At 50.8% G+C, this 18800-nt stretch overlaps 1 protein-coding gene and 1 long non-coding RNA gene across 20 annotated transcripts in view; both read left to right on the top strand.

The window, feature by feature from the left end:
- Positions 1–13182, top strand: part of MBNL1 (muscleblind like splicing regulator 1) — a 66937-nt gene extending 53755 nt beyond the window's left edge. For 8 of the 19 annotated variants that reach the window (XR_011002413.1, XR_011002405.1, XR_011002414.1 and 5 more), the window contains 5 exons: positions 5248–5283; positions 5972–6066; positions 7875–7999; positions 9024–9098; positions 9889–13182. Coding sequence is in view for 9 of the 19 variants with exons in the window: in XM_068200108.1 (XP_068056209.1) it covers positions 1484–1737 (254 nt within the window). In the remaining 10 variants the exon portion in view is untranslated. Of the gene's footprint in view, positions 1–1483; positions 1753–5247; positions 5284–5971; positions 6067–6678; positions 6869–7874; positions 8000–9023; positions 9099–9888 lie in introns of those variants that run through there. The other 11 variants (XR_011002407.1, XR_011002409.1, XM_068200109.1 and 8 more) reach the window with 7 other exon arrangements.
- Positions 1–18800, top strand: part of LOC137479659 (uncharacterized) — a 127950-nt gene that overhangs the window by 46505 nt on the left and 62645 nt on the right. The window lies entirely within an intron of this gene.

Here is an 18800-nt window from a genome sequence, read left to right on the forward strand (position 1 = left end):
AATTTGAAATCTCCTCTCTCCTTCCTCTTTTCCTGGATTAACTGCTCTTCCTTCCACATCCCTGAGCTGTCGTGCTTGTTTCCCTGTAAGACCCCTTGGCCTTGGCACTGGTGGTTCTGAGTCGCACACATGAAGGGGTTTTTTAATGAGGTTTTAATGGGGTGCAGTGATCCCAGGCGGCACAGGCAGTCTCACAGCTGGAGAATCACAAACCTACACGAGAAGTCACAGTTTGAACCTCCACCACTGATGTCTCAGGGCTGGTCTTGGACTGAGTAAAGCCAAGTGCTTGTTCTCAGCCAAGAGTCCTGGTGTAATTGCTGAAGAGTTGATGCCTGTACTATGGACCGAGCAGAAATCCATTTGGAGGACTAGTGATGGGACATAAAGCTGGAGTATGTGCTTTGGTTCTGCCGATGGCACTGCATGAGAAATCATCTCCAGTGTGTCCTAGGAGCTTCTGCCCTTAGTTACACAGCTGAGGTAGTTTGTTACACCTAAATCAGCACCATCATTCCAGGAGGTGTGCAGAGCTGATAGATCTGTACTCAAAAATGGGAAAGAGTCTGTGAGGACAGCCCTTCATAATGCAGACTGGGAAGGGGAAGAAGTACAGCTAATCAGTCTCTACCCAAAAATTTAAAGGATTTTATCCTAAATATCTTTGACAAGTATGTTCCCAGGAGATCAGTATAATGCCCTTTACTGTTCTGTCTTGATCTGGCATGCAGCCAACTTGTGTACTTTAAATGGCACAAAAATCAGTTTCTTGATCTAGTGCATTTTAATAATGCAAAAATGCATTGCAGCCCCTGAAACATGTCAGTAAATGTTGCAAAGCTTGCTGGAGTCAATAGCAAGATGGGATGGGTAAGCTGCAGGTCAGATCTCTATCCCACATATTAAAATCCATATAAAAATGCATATGCAGTCATAGACTCATGGAACCACAGAACGGTTTGGGTTGGGAAGGACCTTAAAGGCCACCTCATTGCAAAGCCCCTGCCATGGGGGGCACCTTCCAATAGACCAGATTGCTCAGAGCTCCATCCAGATAGACTCTGAGTCCTTCCTATGAATGTTAAACAATTCACGTATCTCTTTTGGCACAGCATAACCAGTGGAGTCTGTAAACTGCAATTTTCCGGCTTCCATGAAAGCAGCAAGGGGCTGGATGGTTTCTGGAAATGCTGGAGCTGCCTTTGTACTTCCCCTTCAAACTCAGGAGCTGGGGTTGTGGTTTGTGTGTGCCAGACCCCATCTGCACCTCATCATAGACTGGGGTCTTTCCCATTGGCTCTTGACACACCTTACCTCAGCTCTTCCTCCAGCAGATCCACACTGAAACCTCCAGGAGCTTGGCAGTGGTTCTTGAGGCTTCATTAGACCTTTCCTGACCACTGAAGTTTAGTGTATGTTACACAAGAAAAGTAAGGGAGTTTTTAGCCTGAGCTATTATAAATTCTCTCTTTATATTTTTCAGATAGCTGCAGTTTGATCTTCCCAGTAGTCCAGTACTTTCCAAAAAGTTTGAAAAGTGTCTTTGGCACCTTGCCCTTTTTAGTTTTTCCCACTCCAAAGGAAGTGGGATCAGTTCCTGTTTGGGCACAGTCACCTGGAAACAGAGTTTCTCCATCTGTCCCTGCGAAGGCACGGAGAGCACAGAGCGTGGGTGCCCCCAGCTCCACGGCCACGGAGCAGGGCCAGGGCAGCTCAGTGGGATCTGAATTAAAGTGACATTTTTCAGGTTCAAACACCCAAGGTGTAAGTGCTCATTTGTGTTCCTAGTTGCTCCAGGCAGAGTGTGCAGGAGGGCTGGAGGGCAGGACACCTGCAGAACCTGCACAGGGTGGGTGTGCCCAGGGTTGGTCCCCTGTGGGTGATCTGGGCAGGACCCTCCCCCCTGCAGGGCACTTCACTCCTCATGTTCTCCCACTGAAAATCCAGAAAACCTCAGACTGCTCTTCTGAATTGTAAGGCATTGTTCTGGCTGGCTGTGTGCCAGGGATGTGAAGCACATCCAGGGAACATCCATGCCTGGGAGTGGACACTGCACTCCAGCATGCCTTAAGTGATTAAATGTTCTTCAGACACTCATATCACCTCTCTCAACTAAAGCTCCCTCTGTGCACAGCTCCCCTCTTGAGGTGTCCCCAAAACCACGGTGCTGGAAGCTGTCCCCAGACTGAGAGGGGAGTAAGGGGTGTTGCAAGAAAGAACCAGGAGCATTTGTGCTGGTGAGATAAGGGCAGTTAGTCTGCCGGGTCAGGAGGCAGACCTGCAAACCCGAGCATGCCTGGGTTTGGTCCCTGGGTCCTGGCTGCCAGCTGGGGACACCTTGGCAGACGTGGGGGACCCTCCTGCTGTGAATGTGCAGAGCTCCAGGTCCTCAGCCCTTCACCTGCTCCAGGTCCTGCAGCGACTGGGAGCTGGCGGCAGTGCCCTGTGGGCAGCTGAGTGGCATCCTGCCCGGTGCCAGGGACCTCCTGTGCCTCAGCTCCCTGCTCCTCAGGAGTGTGAGTGCAGCTGTTCTGGCCCAGGTGTGTCCCCAGGTGACCAGAGGGGCCTTGAGAAACGAGCTCCTCCAGAGGAAGGGGTCAGGCTGGCAGGGTGCTCCCAGGAGTTGGTGCAGCTGCAAGGGGCAGGATTGCAGCTGAACCCCAGAGCCAGTGAGGAAAGGCTGCAGCTACCTCTGCATCGTGTTAACCCATTGTGTATTTGTTCAATTACTACAGCTTCAGCACCAGAGACTCCCTTGTTCCTGGCTGGGACTCAGTGCCCAGTGGCTTTCCTAAAGCACTTTCCTCCCTGGGGCTGATGGGCCTGTGCAAAACCACCGCTCTCCCCCAAAACATTGGGGAGGGAAAGGTCACACACACCACTGCTCACCTCCATAGGAGCGCTCGTGCTGTCTGGAGTGTTGTTTTTAATTTGGCTTTAGTAGATTGAGCAGAAGAAATAGACAGAGGAGAATAGTACAGGGAAGAAAAGAGAAAAAAAAAATTAAAACAACAGTAAACCTAGAATGTTTATAGAAATAGCTTTATTGTGCTGCAGAAATAATCTGGTTATGAAGTTATGGTCAGTTAAGTCAGAATATCCTCAAATTAAAATTCTGCCTTGTGCCGAACAGCCAGGGAACGTTGAAGGTGCACATTCATTATTCATGTGTTCTCATTAGTCAGTCAAAGCTTCTGAAGTCAACCTGAATATTAAGATCATAGTAAAAATTATTTTTCTTACTGGTAAGAGGGTCATAAAGCAAAATATCTGTGTTTGGGTGTTACACCACCCCAGCAAGCATTCTACTTTCTGCCTCACGTTCATTTGCTTTAATTCCCTTTCAAAAACTGTGTGCACTGGTCATAATGGTAATGATGATCGTTCAGACTGAAATGGGGAGCTTTGAGCTGAACAGCGTTACAGGGATGTTTCCGAGTGGTTACAATGCCCAGCTGATGTGTGGCAGGGGGATACACTTGTGCATGGAGTGATGGAGCATTGCAGGGTGCACAGCCGTGTGAGCAGGGCACTCCTGCAGAGCCGCAGCTCAGCCTCAGCAGAGCCACAGCTCAGCTGCTTCTCTGAAACCCCACTGACGCCTCTGAGCGCCCACGAGAGGGACCAAGAAAGCAGTTCTGCTTACTGGTTGTACTTTTTACCCAAATTCTGCTCCATTTTTTAATCTTGCAAGTGATCCCATTGGCTTCAGCCATGATTTGTGCCAGGGGAGGTCAGGAGAGGCACCCTTCCTTTACCCTTTCTTTGCCAGTGTTCTCAGTCTCTTCCATGGCACAGAGGAGTAATTAGGAAACGTGATGATACCCTTGAGTTTGTTGCCTTACAGATACAGCAGTGACAGAGGATAACCTTGGCCCCAGCAGTAATTAAACTGGCCAGCTTCTTCCCTGCATGGTTAAATGCTGCTGAGGCTGGAGCCATTTCCTGTCCCCAGTACAGCCACGGGGTGTCACAGGGGCTGCACTGCCTGGCTGCCTCTGACAGCCTGCTAGGATATGTTTCCATTTTGACTGCAATCTCATTCCCAGATTCCAGAGTTTATTTCCGTTTCTGCTGTGTCACTCATCATTAACAGTGTTAATAAATGTTATGTGTTAAATGAAAAGGTAAATAATTTATTAAAAATGGATATTCTGGAAGATCAGTGTATGTTTTTCATCTTGGAAGCAGAAATAGAAGATTGTGAGATCAGTCTGGTGGAAGGCATTTTGCTGTGTAACATAAAGAGAATTGCCAGCTTGGTGATACTTAAAAATGATGCCATAATGATCCTAAAAGCGCCTTCCTGCTCCTGGCTCTGGTTGCAGGGCAGAACTCCCCAGGTGTGTGGTCTGAAGGGAGTTGGGGCTGTGAGCCCAGACACCAGCAGCTTACAATACATCCTGCATTGTAGAACAGAAGGCTGAACAGGGGTCGTGAGGTGTCACCAGGAGCTGCACAGGACACAGGGACCATTCAGCCACTGTTCTGGCCAGAGCGGGGCACAGGCAGGGTCACTGCCCCTTCTCTGGCAGCCCCAGGGCTCGGGGGCTGCAGCCAAAGTCCTGCCTGCCCGGCCACTGTGCATTCCTGTACATTCCTGTACATTCCTGTACATTCCCTGGGCACTGGAGCAGTCAGGAGGTGACGAGAGGGAGAGGGAGAGGGAGAGGAGGAGAGGAGAGGAGAGGAGAGGAGAGGAGAGGAGAGGAGAGGAGAGGAGAGGAGAGGAGAGGAGAGGAGAGGAGAGGAGAGGAGAGGAGAGGAGAGGAGAGGAGAGGAGAGGAGAGGAGAGGAGAGGAGAGGCTCTGTCACCTCCCACTGTCCATCTGCCTGGATGGCTCCAACAAGGACAGCAGGGCCTGGTCCCTGGTCCCTGCACTGAGAACCACAGGCACCAGGCAGGGTGACTTTGAGGCATCTCTTTTGATCTGAGAAGAGCAGGGAAAGGACCATGGCAAGGCTTGTGTCAAAAGGCAGAAAGGTTTCAGGAGCTGTGAGTTAGAGCTGAGGAAAGCCAGCAGGGTCCCAGCACAGCTCCCTGCGCTGCCCTGTCCCTGAGGCCTCATTCTAATGGATCACTGTGCTATTGTATGGTTTGATTGTGCTGACAGTTACATGCCACTGTGCCCGTAATAACAATTTTTCTTCTTTGTTCAATGAAATTTCTAATTACACGTGTGATGGGTTGTTTTAATTCTTTTCCCTTTCCAAATCCACCTTCCTGTTGCAATGCATGATGAGCAGGCTCAATATTGTGCATGACACCCGCTACAAGTGTTGGTAGGTGCCAGCTTTGTTTCTTGATTATCTTAAACCCGTGGTGCAGCTCACAGACCCTCAAAATCCACTGCTAGATTTAACGTACAGCCCTCGTGCCAGTCCATCTCCCCGAGCCTCCTGCACTAACACCTGTCAATTAAATGTGATTGTTTTATTTAATTGACATGGACACGTAGATGTTAATTTTGTACAGCAGTTTTTAATTGCACATTGTTCCTTGGTGGATTTTGACTGGACTATGAGTTCCAGTGTTTAGAAACTATCTTGTGTTAACTAAAGACTGTATCTTACCATAGCCATGTAGCTGTATTCTGTCCTTCTACAAGATTAATTTCTGCTAGCAGTAAATATTTGGGTTGAATTTTTAAAAGACAAAAATTTGTAAATATAAGGGCATTGAAAAAACTCTCCTGTTGTTTTTCATATTGAAACGGTTAAGCTTGTTTGTGTCGATTTTCTTGATTTGATGGTAACAAGCATTTTCCCCTTTTTTTTCTCTTTCATCTCCCTCCCCTCCCTCCTGGAATGTTGTCGTGCTTTGCACTGTGGTTGCATGTCACGCGCTGGCAATGGTGTCTCGGGCTTCTCGCTGTGGTAAACCATGCTCAATGACCCTCCCACGTGTCGCTCTGGTCCCATACTGCTACACTCTTCTGTATGTTTGCTTATTTGATTTTCCTTCCGAAAGTTCCCATGGTGCACGGTGCTACGCCAGCCACTGTGTCTGCAGCAACAACATCTGCCACAAGTGTTCCCTTCGCTGCAACAGCCACAGCCAACCAGGTTTGCTAATTTACAGCTTTGTTCCTTACAGACAACTCGAAATCGGTGCTTTAATGAGCATGGGGGTTTGGATCTGACCTCTTGTTGGCCTACACATTCTCTCAGAGAGCTGCAGCACAGCTTAATCAGCCCTTAGCTGTGCTCCAAAGGTGCTGCAGTTCCATTTCTGATGCTAAAAATAATTGACAATAGAGTTTCTGACTCAGTCTTGACATTTATGGGCCATGCTGCTTATTTCTGCTCTCAGGGATGCAAAGAGCAAGGGATAATACACACAGCCATGATTTATTTCCATTTCTGTGGAGCCAACAGCTCCTTTCAGCACAGAACTCGGGGAAAGCCAGGGGAGTCTTTGTGCAGAGGGGTTGCAGGTTCTTACAGTCTGAGTTTAGCAGTCCAAACATGTTCTGACTCTCCTCTTCCAAGCATAAAACAAAACCCTGTGAGTATGGGCCGCACAGAAACTTCCTTGAAGCCTTTGCTACAGCCTTGTGATTCTCCTTGGAATGGCCCATTCCTCTGAACAGAGCTCAGATAAGAAAATGCCCATTAGAGTCTGGGTTTCTTTCTCAATAGCCACCCCAGTCATTGCCATGTTTGGATTTATTTCAGGAATGTGAGAGTAATGCTTTACCACATAAGTGATTAGATGTCCTCCCAGGAAAGCCAGAACCAATGCTCTAAAGATGAGTCCCTGGGCCAGAGGAGCAGCTGGAGCTGCACCTGAGCACAGGCTGCTGTCAGAAAAGCAGATTTCTGTACATCTGGCTGAAGGTGCAACAATAAAAACATTTTAAAGAGTTCTCCTGTTCCCCTTCTAAAAGCTAATTGCTTTTTGAGATTTGCTGGGCAGTTAGTTGTCCATGCCATGAAGCTGTCAGTTCTGGTGTGATACGCAGGTCTTGCTTCCAGCTCAGTGGGATCACATGTGTGCCCCTTAGCAAGGGAGCTCCAGGTTCTCCTCAGCGTTGTGCAGGTGTGCTCCTGTGCAGGTCAGTGTCAGTGTTAAGGCAGGCTTACCTGACGCACTCGGCTCCTGGCTCAGGACAGGTGGCTCCTCAGGACACCCAGAGCTGCAGAGTGAGCCCCAGGGCCTTTGAATTCAACCTTTACTCTTTGAGCACTACCATTTTGTGCTGCCTCAGCTGTACATCCCTCGTTAACCTGTGTGCTTCCTCGTCTCTCAAAAATACAATTCCCAAATGGCATCATTGCAGTGACACCTAGGCGTGCACATCCCGAGCTCCAAAGGGACCTGGATATTGTAGAATTCCAAAACCAGCCCAGGTTAGTCTGCTCAGCAGCTAGCACGTTCTTCTCTTGAGAAATGTTTGCTGAATGAACAGCTCACTCAGGGCTTTAAACTTGGCCTAAGAATTTGTGTTTTGAAAAGCTAGTTCATAGGTGGGGCTACCTCTGCATATGTGCCACCTCAGCAAGCAACCTCCTGTATGCCCAAAGTCTCCTAATATTGTAGTTTATTGCACCAGACAGTCACTTTGAGTGTGTCTCTGTATCCTGTGCCTGTCCTGAGGGTTGTGAGAACAAGACAAGCCACAGAAAATGTCCTTACTTTTAAATCCTCTCTCTGTTAGTAACCATGCACTTCCCAGGGAGATCACAGGGAAAGCCTTCTGCTGTAGAATCTGGTCATTTCATGCCTTTCCTCCCCAGAGCCTCATAACACACTTAGTGCAGTTCTGCAGCCAAACCTCCATATATACATATATACCCATATATGTATATGCCATGTGAGCAATGCTGAAGGTATTTAATGCCACCCAATGCCGTGTGCCTGCATGCCAAAGGCTAAAGATGTGGCCCTTCATCTTCCCGGGCTGGTGTGGAAGGTCCTTGGTCTGTTCGACAGCACTGCCCCTGATGCTGCTCCAGCCGGGTGCCGCAGCCTGTCCTGCAGCAGCAGGAAAACATGGTATGAGAAGCTTCATTCTGCTCCAAGCCCATTTCTGTGGAGTTGGCCATGCTGTGGTGTGTGAGCTGCCAGGGGAGGAGAGGGCACATGGGTGGAAAAACAGCAGCAGGACCTGCCAATGAGTTAGTTGAGAAGAAACCCCCCGTTCTCTTTACTGGGCAGGTTCACAGGCCATCCTTGATGCCCATCAGGAAAACGGGTCTTTCCAAGTGCCACAGCCATTTGGGACTGTGCACATCCGTGTTGTGTCCTAGGCCCCAGCACAGTTCCCTGTGCCTGGGCACGTATGCTCCCCGGGCACTGCGGGGTCGCGGCGTCACCGTGACCCACGGCCAGGGCGCGGTGTCACCTGTCAGTGGCACTGCTGGCAGTTGGCTCCGGTGTAACCCTGGTTTCTTAAACGGGAAACTGAGCAGATGGGCACTTGAGGGGAGCCACGTGCTCAGTCCTGCTGGTGCAGCCAGGCACTCAGGGGGCTGTTGCCCTGCTTGGGCAGGCTTTGCTCGCCGGCTGCTCTGCGCGGTGCCGCAGCTGCTGCGGGAAGGACAGAGCTCTTCTCAGCCGGGGATTTTCACCAGCCATGAAAATCAAGCTCAGGGCATCGTAGGTTTGGCATTCAAAACCCAGGACAGCGACAGCAGTGAACACTTCACAAAATCACACTGAAACGAGGCCACTGTAGAATTCACCATCTGAGACACTGAAAGCACAGAATTTTGTGTAGGCCAACAAAAAGGGCTATTTTCAATTACTGCACTGCATGACTTGTAGATGTTAACTTCTCCTATTTCCTGAACAACCAGTAATACTTATTTGTATTTGTCCAGTAGTACTTAACCCAGTGTTTTCCAGTTATAAGTTGCTATTGTAGCACTTCAGTTGACTTAAACTTATAGTTACGATATAAAATCCATCGACTCACAGCTGATCCTCCCTTTCCCAAACTGATGTTCTGTAGCAAATGCTGTACCTCTGGGTGGGCTCATTGCACCTGTCACTCACTGTTTTCATTTCTTACCTGTAGATACCCATAATATCTGCCGAACATCTGACTAGCCACAAGTATGTTACACAGATGTAGACATTTGGTCATCAAACTGTAAGTTCCCAATGTGTTGTTGCTGTATTTTTTCTTACTCTTGGGTGTGCAGTTTGTTGCTGTAAGGGACAGAATGTTTTTATCTGCTTTCTAAGAAAACCAGTAAGCTCTGGGGGTGGAGGCTCTGGCCCTTCTGAGGGGCCATTCTTCTCCAAGGGGAGATCCCGCAGATACCAGTGCCACATCATGTGTTAGTTTGCACATGCCCACCCAGCAAAATCAGGGTTCACAGAGGTTTATGTCCAGTCTGTGGTGGCCTCAGCACTGACCTGAGCTGAGGGGCAGAGCTGGGGAAGATGATTCCATCAGGTTCTCTTCAGAAAGAATGACTTTTAAATCTCAACATTTGGAACCCCAGCATTTCCTGGGTTTGGAAACTCATAATTCTCCTGTTGTTGTGAGATTCCCCTCCCGCAGCCATCCCGTCCCAGGATGGCTCCTCCTTTGTGTTGCCTTCCTCTCTCCTGTGCTCCATTTCTGCCGTGTTTTTATTGAATACTTGGCCGTAATGGAATTATTTCTGAGGGTGAGGATTGACCCTTTGGCCACAGTGGGTTTGTAATCACGGCTGCTCCTTTCAGCTGAGCACAAACATTGTTAAACTGCCGGAGTGGTGCAGGGGGGGTGGATGGCACGGGATGGGGTGGATGGGATGCCTCAGGTGGGATGGGATGTTTCTGCTGCCGGAGGGTTCCTGCAGGGACACAGCCCCCTGTGTAAAGCTGGGGCTGGTGTGTGCCACACCGAGTCCTGGCTGTGCCGAGAACACTTTGTGCTCTTCCCTTCCCAGATGGTGTCCGAGGCGAAGAGGCCGGATGTGGGTGGGAAGAGGCTGAGCTCATTAGCCATAGTGTATGTAAATACTGTCCAGCAGCACTGGGAACCCCTCAGCAGTGACATCACACATTGCATGTTAACGAGACGAAGCGAGACCGTGGGACTCCACTGCACACTGTTGCCTATCTACTTTGTACATTGAATTGATATTTGTGCTGAGGTGATCTTACTGTCCGGGCCTGCAGCATCGTCCGCCTTTCCCGCGTGCCGCCCGGGCGACGCTCCCGGGGCTGCTCCCGCAGCTTCGCGCGTCGCCCGGAAAGACCGACGATGCTGTAACCAGAAACCTATTATGTATTGGTACGTCTGTAGACCAAGATATAATTTTTTAAAGTGAGTTTATTTCTTTCAAGGTTTACAAATAACAAAGGTGCACCTTGTATTTAAAATTGCCATTATAGACGAGAGCGTGCATGCACAGTAATTTTTGTTTAAGAGTAATATTTTTAATGTAATAGATTGTAAGAAATGGGAAGAGAGGAATCTGACAGAGATGAATGTGCCAAGCAAAACCACAACTGTGTATATTTTAAAGCACATCAATGGCTTTAATACCACGTTGTTAATGATTCTCATGAAGTGCCATAGACTGTACATCCATCAGAGTATTATTTCCGCAGTGTTATTTTCAGAACCACGTTTTCACTGACTTGATGAGTACTGATCAGTCAAAGGGCACCGTTCTGTTTCAAACCAAAGCTGTCTCAGAAATGGCCAATTGCTCCTCACAGCCAGTGGGCAGCACCAGAGAGATGCTCCAGCTGTGCATAACCCGTACGGACAACATTATCTGTAAACTCTCCCAAGGCGTTGTATGCCATATTTATGCATAGTTCCTGTAAAAGGTGAGCTGCAAAGGGAAAAGCCATTTCTGAGACACAGTAACAAATGTTTGAGGAACTTCTTTTGCTCTATTTATAGCCTCTGTCAGGAGTCACAAGGACTATAAATGCTTTGCAGAGATGGGTTTCACTTTAATTCATCCAGTCCCGCGTCCGCGGTGACTCTAAACAAAGACACAGAAGCACTGACAGCAGATGCATGACAAACCAAAATAGGACAAATGAGACGTTAATTAGTGTAGAAATCGGGTGGGTTAATACTCGGGTGAGTTTTATATGTGATTTTTTTTGTTCAGATTAACTGCTTATAGCCTTAGAAAGCCTTTACAAAATAAAAACAAACAAATAGATGTGCATTCAAGTTCTAAGAATGGATTCATCCAAAGGAATTCCTTTTTGTGGTTTGGATGTTGCAGCCAGTAAAGGATATTTTTGCTCTGTTCAGCCAGGGGCTGCCTGGGGCCAGGCCCCAGGTGGGCAGGGAGGGAGAGGCGCGGGTTCGGTTGTAGAACTCGCCATACTCCGAGTTTACTGCGAGTTTTTATGCTTGAGAGAGATGCTTTATAGATAAGAATGATGTGTTGATTTTCCTGATTGTACTGTACATCTATTAAAGCCTTAGATTATTACATTACGGGTTAAAACCCATACCAATGTAATTTCAATCGTGTTAAGAAAGTATAGGTGACTTCACATGTTATTGTAGTGACTTACCATAGAGAATTTACTTATTTTTTTCTTGTTAAAAGTGTAGTTTTTATTTCTTACATTTATTAGCTTGTTTTCATTTTCTATTATCAGTTGATACCATTTCAGTTCATAGAATTTTGTTTTATTAGAGTTTACTGATGACTTTTTCAAAATACAAAAAAAAAAAAAAAGTAGTTTTCTTCATAACGTACTCAGTTTGGAATCTATATGTAGTGTCTTATGAGTATTCGTATTATTGTTAACTAAATGATTTCTATTTTACTGATCTAATACGACAATGTAAGAATGTCAGTCATTGTTAGTTCTTGTCTAGTTTTCATTCAAAGAACAAAGATCTTTTATATGGATATCTTATAATTATATAATCATTGCTAAGTAAGAAGTTAAGTTGTTGCTATGGCAACAATCCTGGCAGACAATTGAGTAATATTTTGATGATTTATTTTGTTTGTAATTAGTTATTATGAGAAAAAAATCTAGTTCCTAGATATTAGAATAAAATTTATTTTCTACTGTATCCATTTCAAATGTTAAAATATTGTTTAAATATTTTTTGAAATCCCTGAATATCAGGCCTTGTTATAAATAAGCTGCATAATCAATAGATCAAGGGACTTTTTGTTGATAATCCAAATACTCAAAGTTTACGTAACAAGAATTCTAGTGTGTGTGTGCAAACTCTTGAGGGTTGATTATGCTGCAGTTGGGACGTCGAGAGCGAAGGTTGACTTTTTGCACTTCTGTATATAGTCAAAAAAGAGAGAAACCTGTATAATAGTAAGATCTTATTTTGAATAAAAATGTCTATAATTACAAGGAGTTTTGTTAAGGCTAAATAAAATGACAGGCTGAACAAAATTGCTTGCAAAAGTGGCACAGAGTTAGCACTCCATCCCCCTTCCAAAAAGTTGCTTTGCTTTATGTGGACAGCTTGTAGTTTGCCAGGATTTTTTCAGCTGGAAAGATCTGCCATCCTTCCGAGATCTCATGACTGACAGAAGCTCCACTGGGTCAAATCTGCCTGAAAATCATTAAGAAATAAAAAAAAAGGAAAAAAAAAAAAAAAAAAAGGAAAAAAAAATAATGCAGGTACTTCAGCCCATCCAGGGAATCATGGCTCAGATATTCCGTACATTATTCAAAATCTACTGCATGTTTAAAGTATCGAAATATATTAAAGATATATGCTATTCAAACCAGTTTCTGACAATTTCAGTGGTTTCTTGTTCACAAAAAAAGATTCTTCAAAACAAATACTGACATTCACAGAGTTCAACCACGGACAGGCAAACGGAACAGCACCCGTAGCTGTAGGGTAGGGGATTCTTTTCTCGCTGTAGTGGTCCTGTTCTTTTAGCAGGTGAAAACCTGGGAGGTCTTCCCTTGTCACGAAAGCGTTGCAGGAACCCGGTCATCCTGTGCGTGCCAAGGCTGGGAGCAGGCGTGGGGCTGGGAGCTCACACCAATCAGTAATTAATTAATTAACGAGCCGCGCTCTGCAGCCCCGGGCCATCTGCTGGAAGGACGGGCGCGCTTGGGTTTGCTCTTACGTAACCACAGACTTACTTTGCTTGTAGTTGCTCCAGTTACGTACTCTGTCCTGGGCTGCAATTTGGGTTTATGCTTATTTTATTATTACTGCTATAGTTGATCTTGCTGTATGGAAAAAATAAAGTGAAATTGCCCTAATAAAAGTTCTCTTTCTTAATTATCTTTTCCTCTACCAGGTTAAAAGTGGCTCCACTGTGTTATGTAGGCTTGAACATGCCTGAGCACTGGTGGGACTGCCCACAATTTATTTGGTACTGGGGCTTTTCTGCACCAGCACGTTCCATCCCCAGGATGTGTATTAAAATACCACCTGCTGAGGATATTCCTGTTACATCCTGGGGGTAAATACAAAGCACCAGGATCTCTGGATCAGCCCCCGCTGTCGTTACCCTCCTGTGGCAACACCTCTGAGGTTCAGGGACACACTGGGACCCCCAGGCCCTCCCTGCAGGGAATGGGGGCACAGGGAGCTGGATCCTCACGGACCTGGAGAACAGGGAGCTGGAGCTGCAGGGAATACAGAGTGAAGGGAGTGAGGGGAGCATGGAACTGGGGGGGCAAGGAAGGGGGAGCAGAAACGTGGAGGTGCAGGGAAAGGGGGAACAGGGAATGGGGGCACAGGGAAGAAAGGGAGGTGAGGGAATGGGGCAGCAGGGAGTGGGGTGCAGCCAGGCAGCGGCTGACATTAGAGGGAGCTCTGTTGCCACGTGTTGCAGTTCCTCCGTCGGTTTCTCACAAATCACTGATAATCAAAATTTTGGTCAGAATATCACAACTTTAATTGATCACAGGAAACACGCCAGGGCAGTTGTTTTCCAGGGGGATTCCGGGTGCCTCCTGTGACCCCCAGCACGAACTGGCCTTTCCCACACAGGTCCACTGGCACCGTTTCCCAGATCAGCACACCTGGACACCCCATTCCTGCTGGCCGAGCACCCAGTCCCCTGCACTCCCTTTGTCCCATGCTCAGGATGACACCGGCACTTCATTTATCCCCACATTTAGCTGCCAAGGGGAAAACAACGTGTCGAGCAGTGCCGGTGTTCAGAACTGGCAAAAAGAACCCAGCTGGATTTTCCTCTGTAGCTCAGACAGTGGCGGCTCCTGGGGTCGGTGCCAGGGCTCCCCCTGCCCTGCGGGACCCTCGGGCTGGGGCCACCCTGCGGGCTCCGGCGAGGGAGAGGATGCGGAGCAGCAGCAGCTCTGCCCGCGAGGCTGCCAGGGAGGAATCGGCAGCTCGGATGCGGAGCAGAGCCGCGAGAAGGAGCTGCTGCCAAAGCCGCTCGGGAAGCTGCGGCTGTGGCACCTCGCTGCCCGCGGCACCTCTCTGTCCCTGCCACCCCTCTGGGATGTGGCACCTTGCTGGCCAGGGCCAGGACAATGACAACCACGGGAGCAGCAATGACAACTCTGTCAGTTGTGAAAAGCAAAATAATAAAACTTTGTTCCACGCATCTCCTGTGTCTGCAGCTGGGAGGCTTTTCTGAACTGGGGAAGGTTCTGGGCCTTCAGGGAGGGAGGAACAGGAACCTGGGGAAGAGCTCGAATCACCTCTGCTCTCTGGGCAGGAAATGGTTGCAGGAAGGAGGAAACAGAATAATTCTGAGGGTGTTTTTGCATCCAGATATTAGTTGTAATTTTTAAAAGAGCCTATTTCCTGCCCAAATGGAGCCGATCACACCCCTCTCTGTGGTGCCAGAGCCGGAGCCCCGTGGCTGTGGAGGGGCTCTCTGGTCCCTTCCCTCCAACTCTTGCGATGCCCTCGCCTTCCACGCTCCCTTCGCTGCCCGCTGCTCGCGGGCTCTTTCGGCTTTGGGGGCCAGCTCTGCCCTGAGGGGTGGCAGCGGTGCCGCAGCCGGGGCCGCTGCCAGGGACACCCGACACGTGGTGGTCAAGGGGTCTGGCCGTGGCCACCGCACCCGTGGCATTGGCAGCCAAAGGGGGGGAATATGCCCAGAGTGTCGCTTACCGGCTCTGCCAGCTGCTGCTGGCTCCAGCTCCTCAGTTCGTGGTTTCTGGTGCAAAGAGGAAAATGATGTGAACATACTGTTACTGCATGAAACCCCGTTCTGAACATCTGTGCTGAAGTGAAAACTTCATCCTAAAATAGATGCACAGATAGAGAGGAAAGAGGAGCAGCTCACAGGAGAGAGCTGGAGGGAATTCACAAAATCCAACTTGCCCTATAAAACTTCTGGGGGGTCCCTAAGCCTCTGCTAACATTCCCTCTCGAGGGTCCCCCTGCCCACCTGTATTGACCTCTCCCCATAGCCAGTGTCAATCACTTCGTGTCAGTTCTCCAAAACGCCTCCACGCTGTGTGGAGGTCGTGTGTCTCTGCTGTGTCTGGTTGCCCTTTCATGGGGTTTATCCATGTCATTTTCCTTTGGGGGAACATCCTGTGGCTGGGTGTTGGAAAACACGGCCATTGGCCTGGCACCTGCGCTAGCGAAGCTGCTGAGCCCCCCCGTTCCTGTGAGCCCCCGGCCACAGCCGCCCATGGCAGGCCCTTCCTGGCCGTGCCTGTGTCACCAGGGCAGGCTGGGGCTGCAGGATGCTGCTGGCTGGGGCAGCACTGGCCCCGGGGACAGGACTCGGACTCGGGTGCCAAACCCTGCCCAGCACCCTGGGAATTCCCTGTCCTCGGCAGTGCTTCAGGGCAGGGCTCAGGCCAGAGCCGAGCCTGGAGTGCCAATTCTCTGCCAGAGTGAGGGGCTGTCCCCCCAGGGTCGTTCCCTGCTGCCTCTGGGTACCCCCGTGCCGGGTCTGTGCCTTCTGACTCAACAGCAGGTGCGTTGAGCAATCTCCTGTTTCCCAATCTGTTTTCTTGGTCAGGAATTCAGGCATCACGTTGCTTCCAGGGCAGCAAAAACGTAATCCAGCTGCGAGTTCCCACACGCGGCTCTGCCGCTCGGCAGATGCCGGCAGAACCCCTCGTTTGTCACGGAAAGGGAGACAGGGCCGTGCCCAGTGCCCACTGCTGAGCCCCGCGGGGCTGCCACCGGCTCCCCTGGGTGCCACCCTGCAGCCTGAGCCGGCCCTGGGCTCCTGCAGCCCCGGGTCTCTCGCAGGGTGAGCAGGGCAGCTGGGGCCGTGAGCCCCCGGGAGCTGGGGCTGCTCGGGGCGAGCGCTGGCACTCTCCTGTGGGGACGGCACCGGGCGGACGGGATCAGACAGGATGGGAGAGGATGGGGCCGGCCCCACGCCCTGAGACGCCCTAACATGCGGGTGCAGGGCAACGACCCACGGGCAGCACCCAGTGCTGGAAACTGCCAGAGCCCTGCTCTGTGTCTGCCGTGCCTCTCCCGTGCCATGCCACGTTCGCTGCTGGAACCTGGGCCTTTCCTGTTCTGGATATTTCCTGGCATTTTGCCCTTCTCCCTGCTGCAGCACCTTGCAGTGCTCCCTTCCCTGGCAGCTGCCAGCCCCAGTCCCGGGGGCAGTGCCTGCCCCCACTCTGCCCGGCGGGTCAGTGTCCCCCAGCCTGCAGCCAGCCGGACACACAGCAGGGAAGGGACATGCCTCCAACCCTTTTTCTTTCCTTCCCTCCTTTTTCTCTCCCCACAGTTCTGGGCAATAGCTTGTGATGCTGCAGTTTGAAGGTTCCCACTCATAACAGATGGGCAACATTTTCTTGTACTTGATTTGTAAAACCTTTCCCGATGCAGTGGGTATTAATGATCACACAAACCAAACTGCTTTCCAAGTGGCACCAGCTCAGACTCCTGCAGGCCAGGAGGAGTCGGTGAGGGACCTGGCAGCCTGTCCGAGTGTGCTGTGACAGTACACTCGGGCAAACAGAATTTTATATTAATTTTTTAAACCCTCCCATCCTCCCCTTCTGAGCCGAAGCCTCATTCTGGGGAGAAATCTGTTAAACACAGCACATGATTTCTCTCAGCCTTGCTCCGACGCAGTTTTCAATGGGAACAGGAAGAAACGTGTCAGCGGCTTCGTGTCTCTTCTTGCCTGGGGAACAGGTCCCGTGCCAAGCTGGGGATGCCTTTGGCAGAGCTGTGCCTGCCGGGCGCTGCTCCCAGCTCCTCGGGACGCTGCCGAGCCCCGGGGCCCGAGATCCGCTCCCGGGGATCGAGCGGGGCCGAGCCCCGCGGGCTGTGGGGGCACGTGGAGCCCCACGCGCGGCTCCGCAGCGCCGGGAGCTGAGTCAGCCCCGTTCTGCTGGTCCGGAGGAGGCCCAGCTGTCTTCCTCGCCAGGCGTGGAGCGGCTCCAGCCTCCGTGCGCGGCGCCTTCCCGTGCACGCTGCTGCCGTTCCCGGAACGGCGTGTGCCGCTGCGGCCGCCCCGCTGCCCAGGTCGTTCGGGGGTGCTGCGGGAGCCGGGGTGCCTCGGTGGGGCTGACACAGGGCTGCGCCCCACCTTCTCCCCAAAAGGAAGAGGAGAGGAGCATTAAAACCACAGCGGAGCTGCTACTTTGTCCTGCGGCTTTGCAGGCTGGGCTTTCTCGTGCCTCTTCTCCTCCCAGGCTTGCTCCCGGGCTGGACCGGGTGGTGCCGGTACAGAGGGTGCAGGAGGGGTGGGCTCTGCTCGGAGCCGCTGTGCTGCGGGCAGAGCTCAGTGCTGGGATGGCTGCGGGGTCACCGCAGTCTGGTCCGACACCGCAAACCCGCAGCGAAGCGTTTGGAAGCAGCCCTGGCACGGGACGGAGCCAGCGGGGCGCTCCCGCACGGATTCCCCACGCAGTGCTGGGCCCGCAGCGCCAGCCGGGACGGGTGGTGCTGATCCCGCAATGCCTGAGCCCTTCTGTGGGCATCACCCCGGCCAGGGGCTGTTTCTGCAGGCGGGTTGTTGTCTTTGTGCGTTTGTGCAGGGGAAAAAAAAACCGGAGATCAGAAAATGAACATCTATGTGTATACATTTGGAAGTGGATGGGGATCACCACAGCATCGTACAATTCATTAAAATATATAATTCTGATTCACTGTAATTAAAAAAAAAATTAAATCACTTGGGGACTTGCTTTAATTAAATGTTCATTGTGGGCTCCTGCTGGGTTACAGAGGCCGCGAGAGAGAGGGGATCTGTCCATGAGCTGGGGAGCTCCCCTGGCCGGGGGAGCGGGGCTGCAGGGCGTGTGCTGGGGCCGGACACCGGCTGCAGCTTGGAATTCGGGGGGAAAAGCTCAGCAGCTCCCTTTGCTGTGCCTGCAGGCAGCTGAGGAAGTCAACACCTACAAAAACGCCAAAGCAGCCAAGCACCCCAAGGAGAGCCCAGCCCAGCGCCGGGGCTGGTCCTCCCGGGCTGCTCCAGCCGGGCTGGCCCGGGGCTCGCGGGGCAGGGCCGGTCCCTGTGCCCGGGGCCGGTCTCTGTGCCCGGGGCCGGGAGGCAGCAGCGGAGCGGTGCCCGGCAGAGGTGATGCTCACCGGGCACCCAGCGCCCCCCGCAGCCGCATCCCTGAGCCGTGCTGGGCATCGCACTGGGCAGAAACTGCTGCGATAATGCAAAAATGTGCGATGCCTCATCAGGGGAGGAAGCAGGACCACCTCACCGGCCGTGCTGCGCGGCGGCGGTGCTCGGACAGGCTTTAGGACATGCTCTGAGTCCAGGGTGGGGACAGCCCCGCTGTGGGACAGCCGGGGGGCAGCTCCAGCTCTGCCCCACTGGTTTTTCCCCACCCAGGCTGAATGCCAGGTTTACCATTATTTGTCACTAGCAGGGGAGTAAATGCAATGAGAGACGAAAAATTCTGTCACTCACTCTGCAAAACTGCATGGAACTGGAACTATTTTAAGAGAGGGGGGAAA

The sequence above is a fragment of the Anomalospiza imberbis genome, chromosome 10, assembly GCF_031753505.1.
Source record: "Anomalospiza imberbis isolate Cuckoo-Finch-1a 21T00152 chromosome 10, ASM3175350v1, whole genome shotgun sequence".
Lineage (NCBI taxonomy): Eukaryota > Metazoa > Chordata > Aves > Passeriformes > Viduidae > Anomalospiza > Anomalospiza imberbis.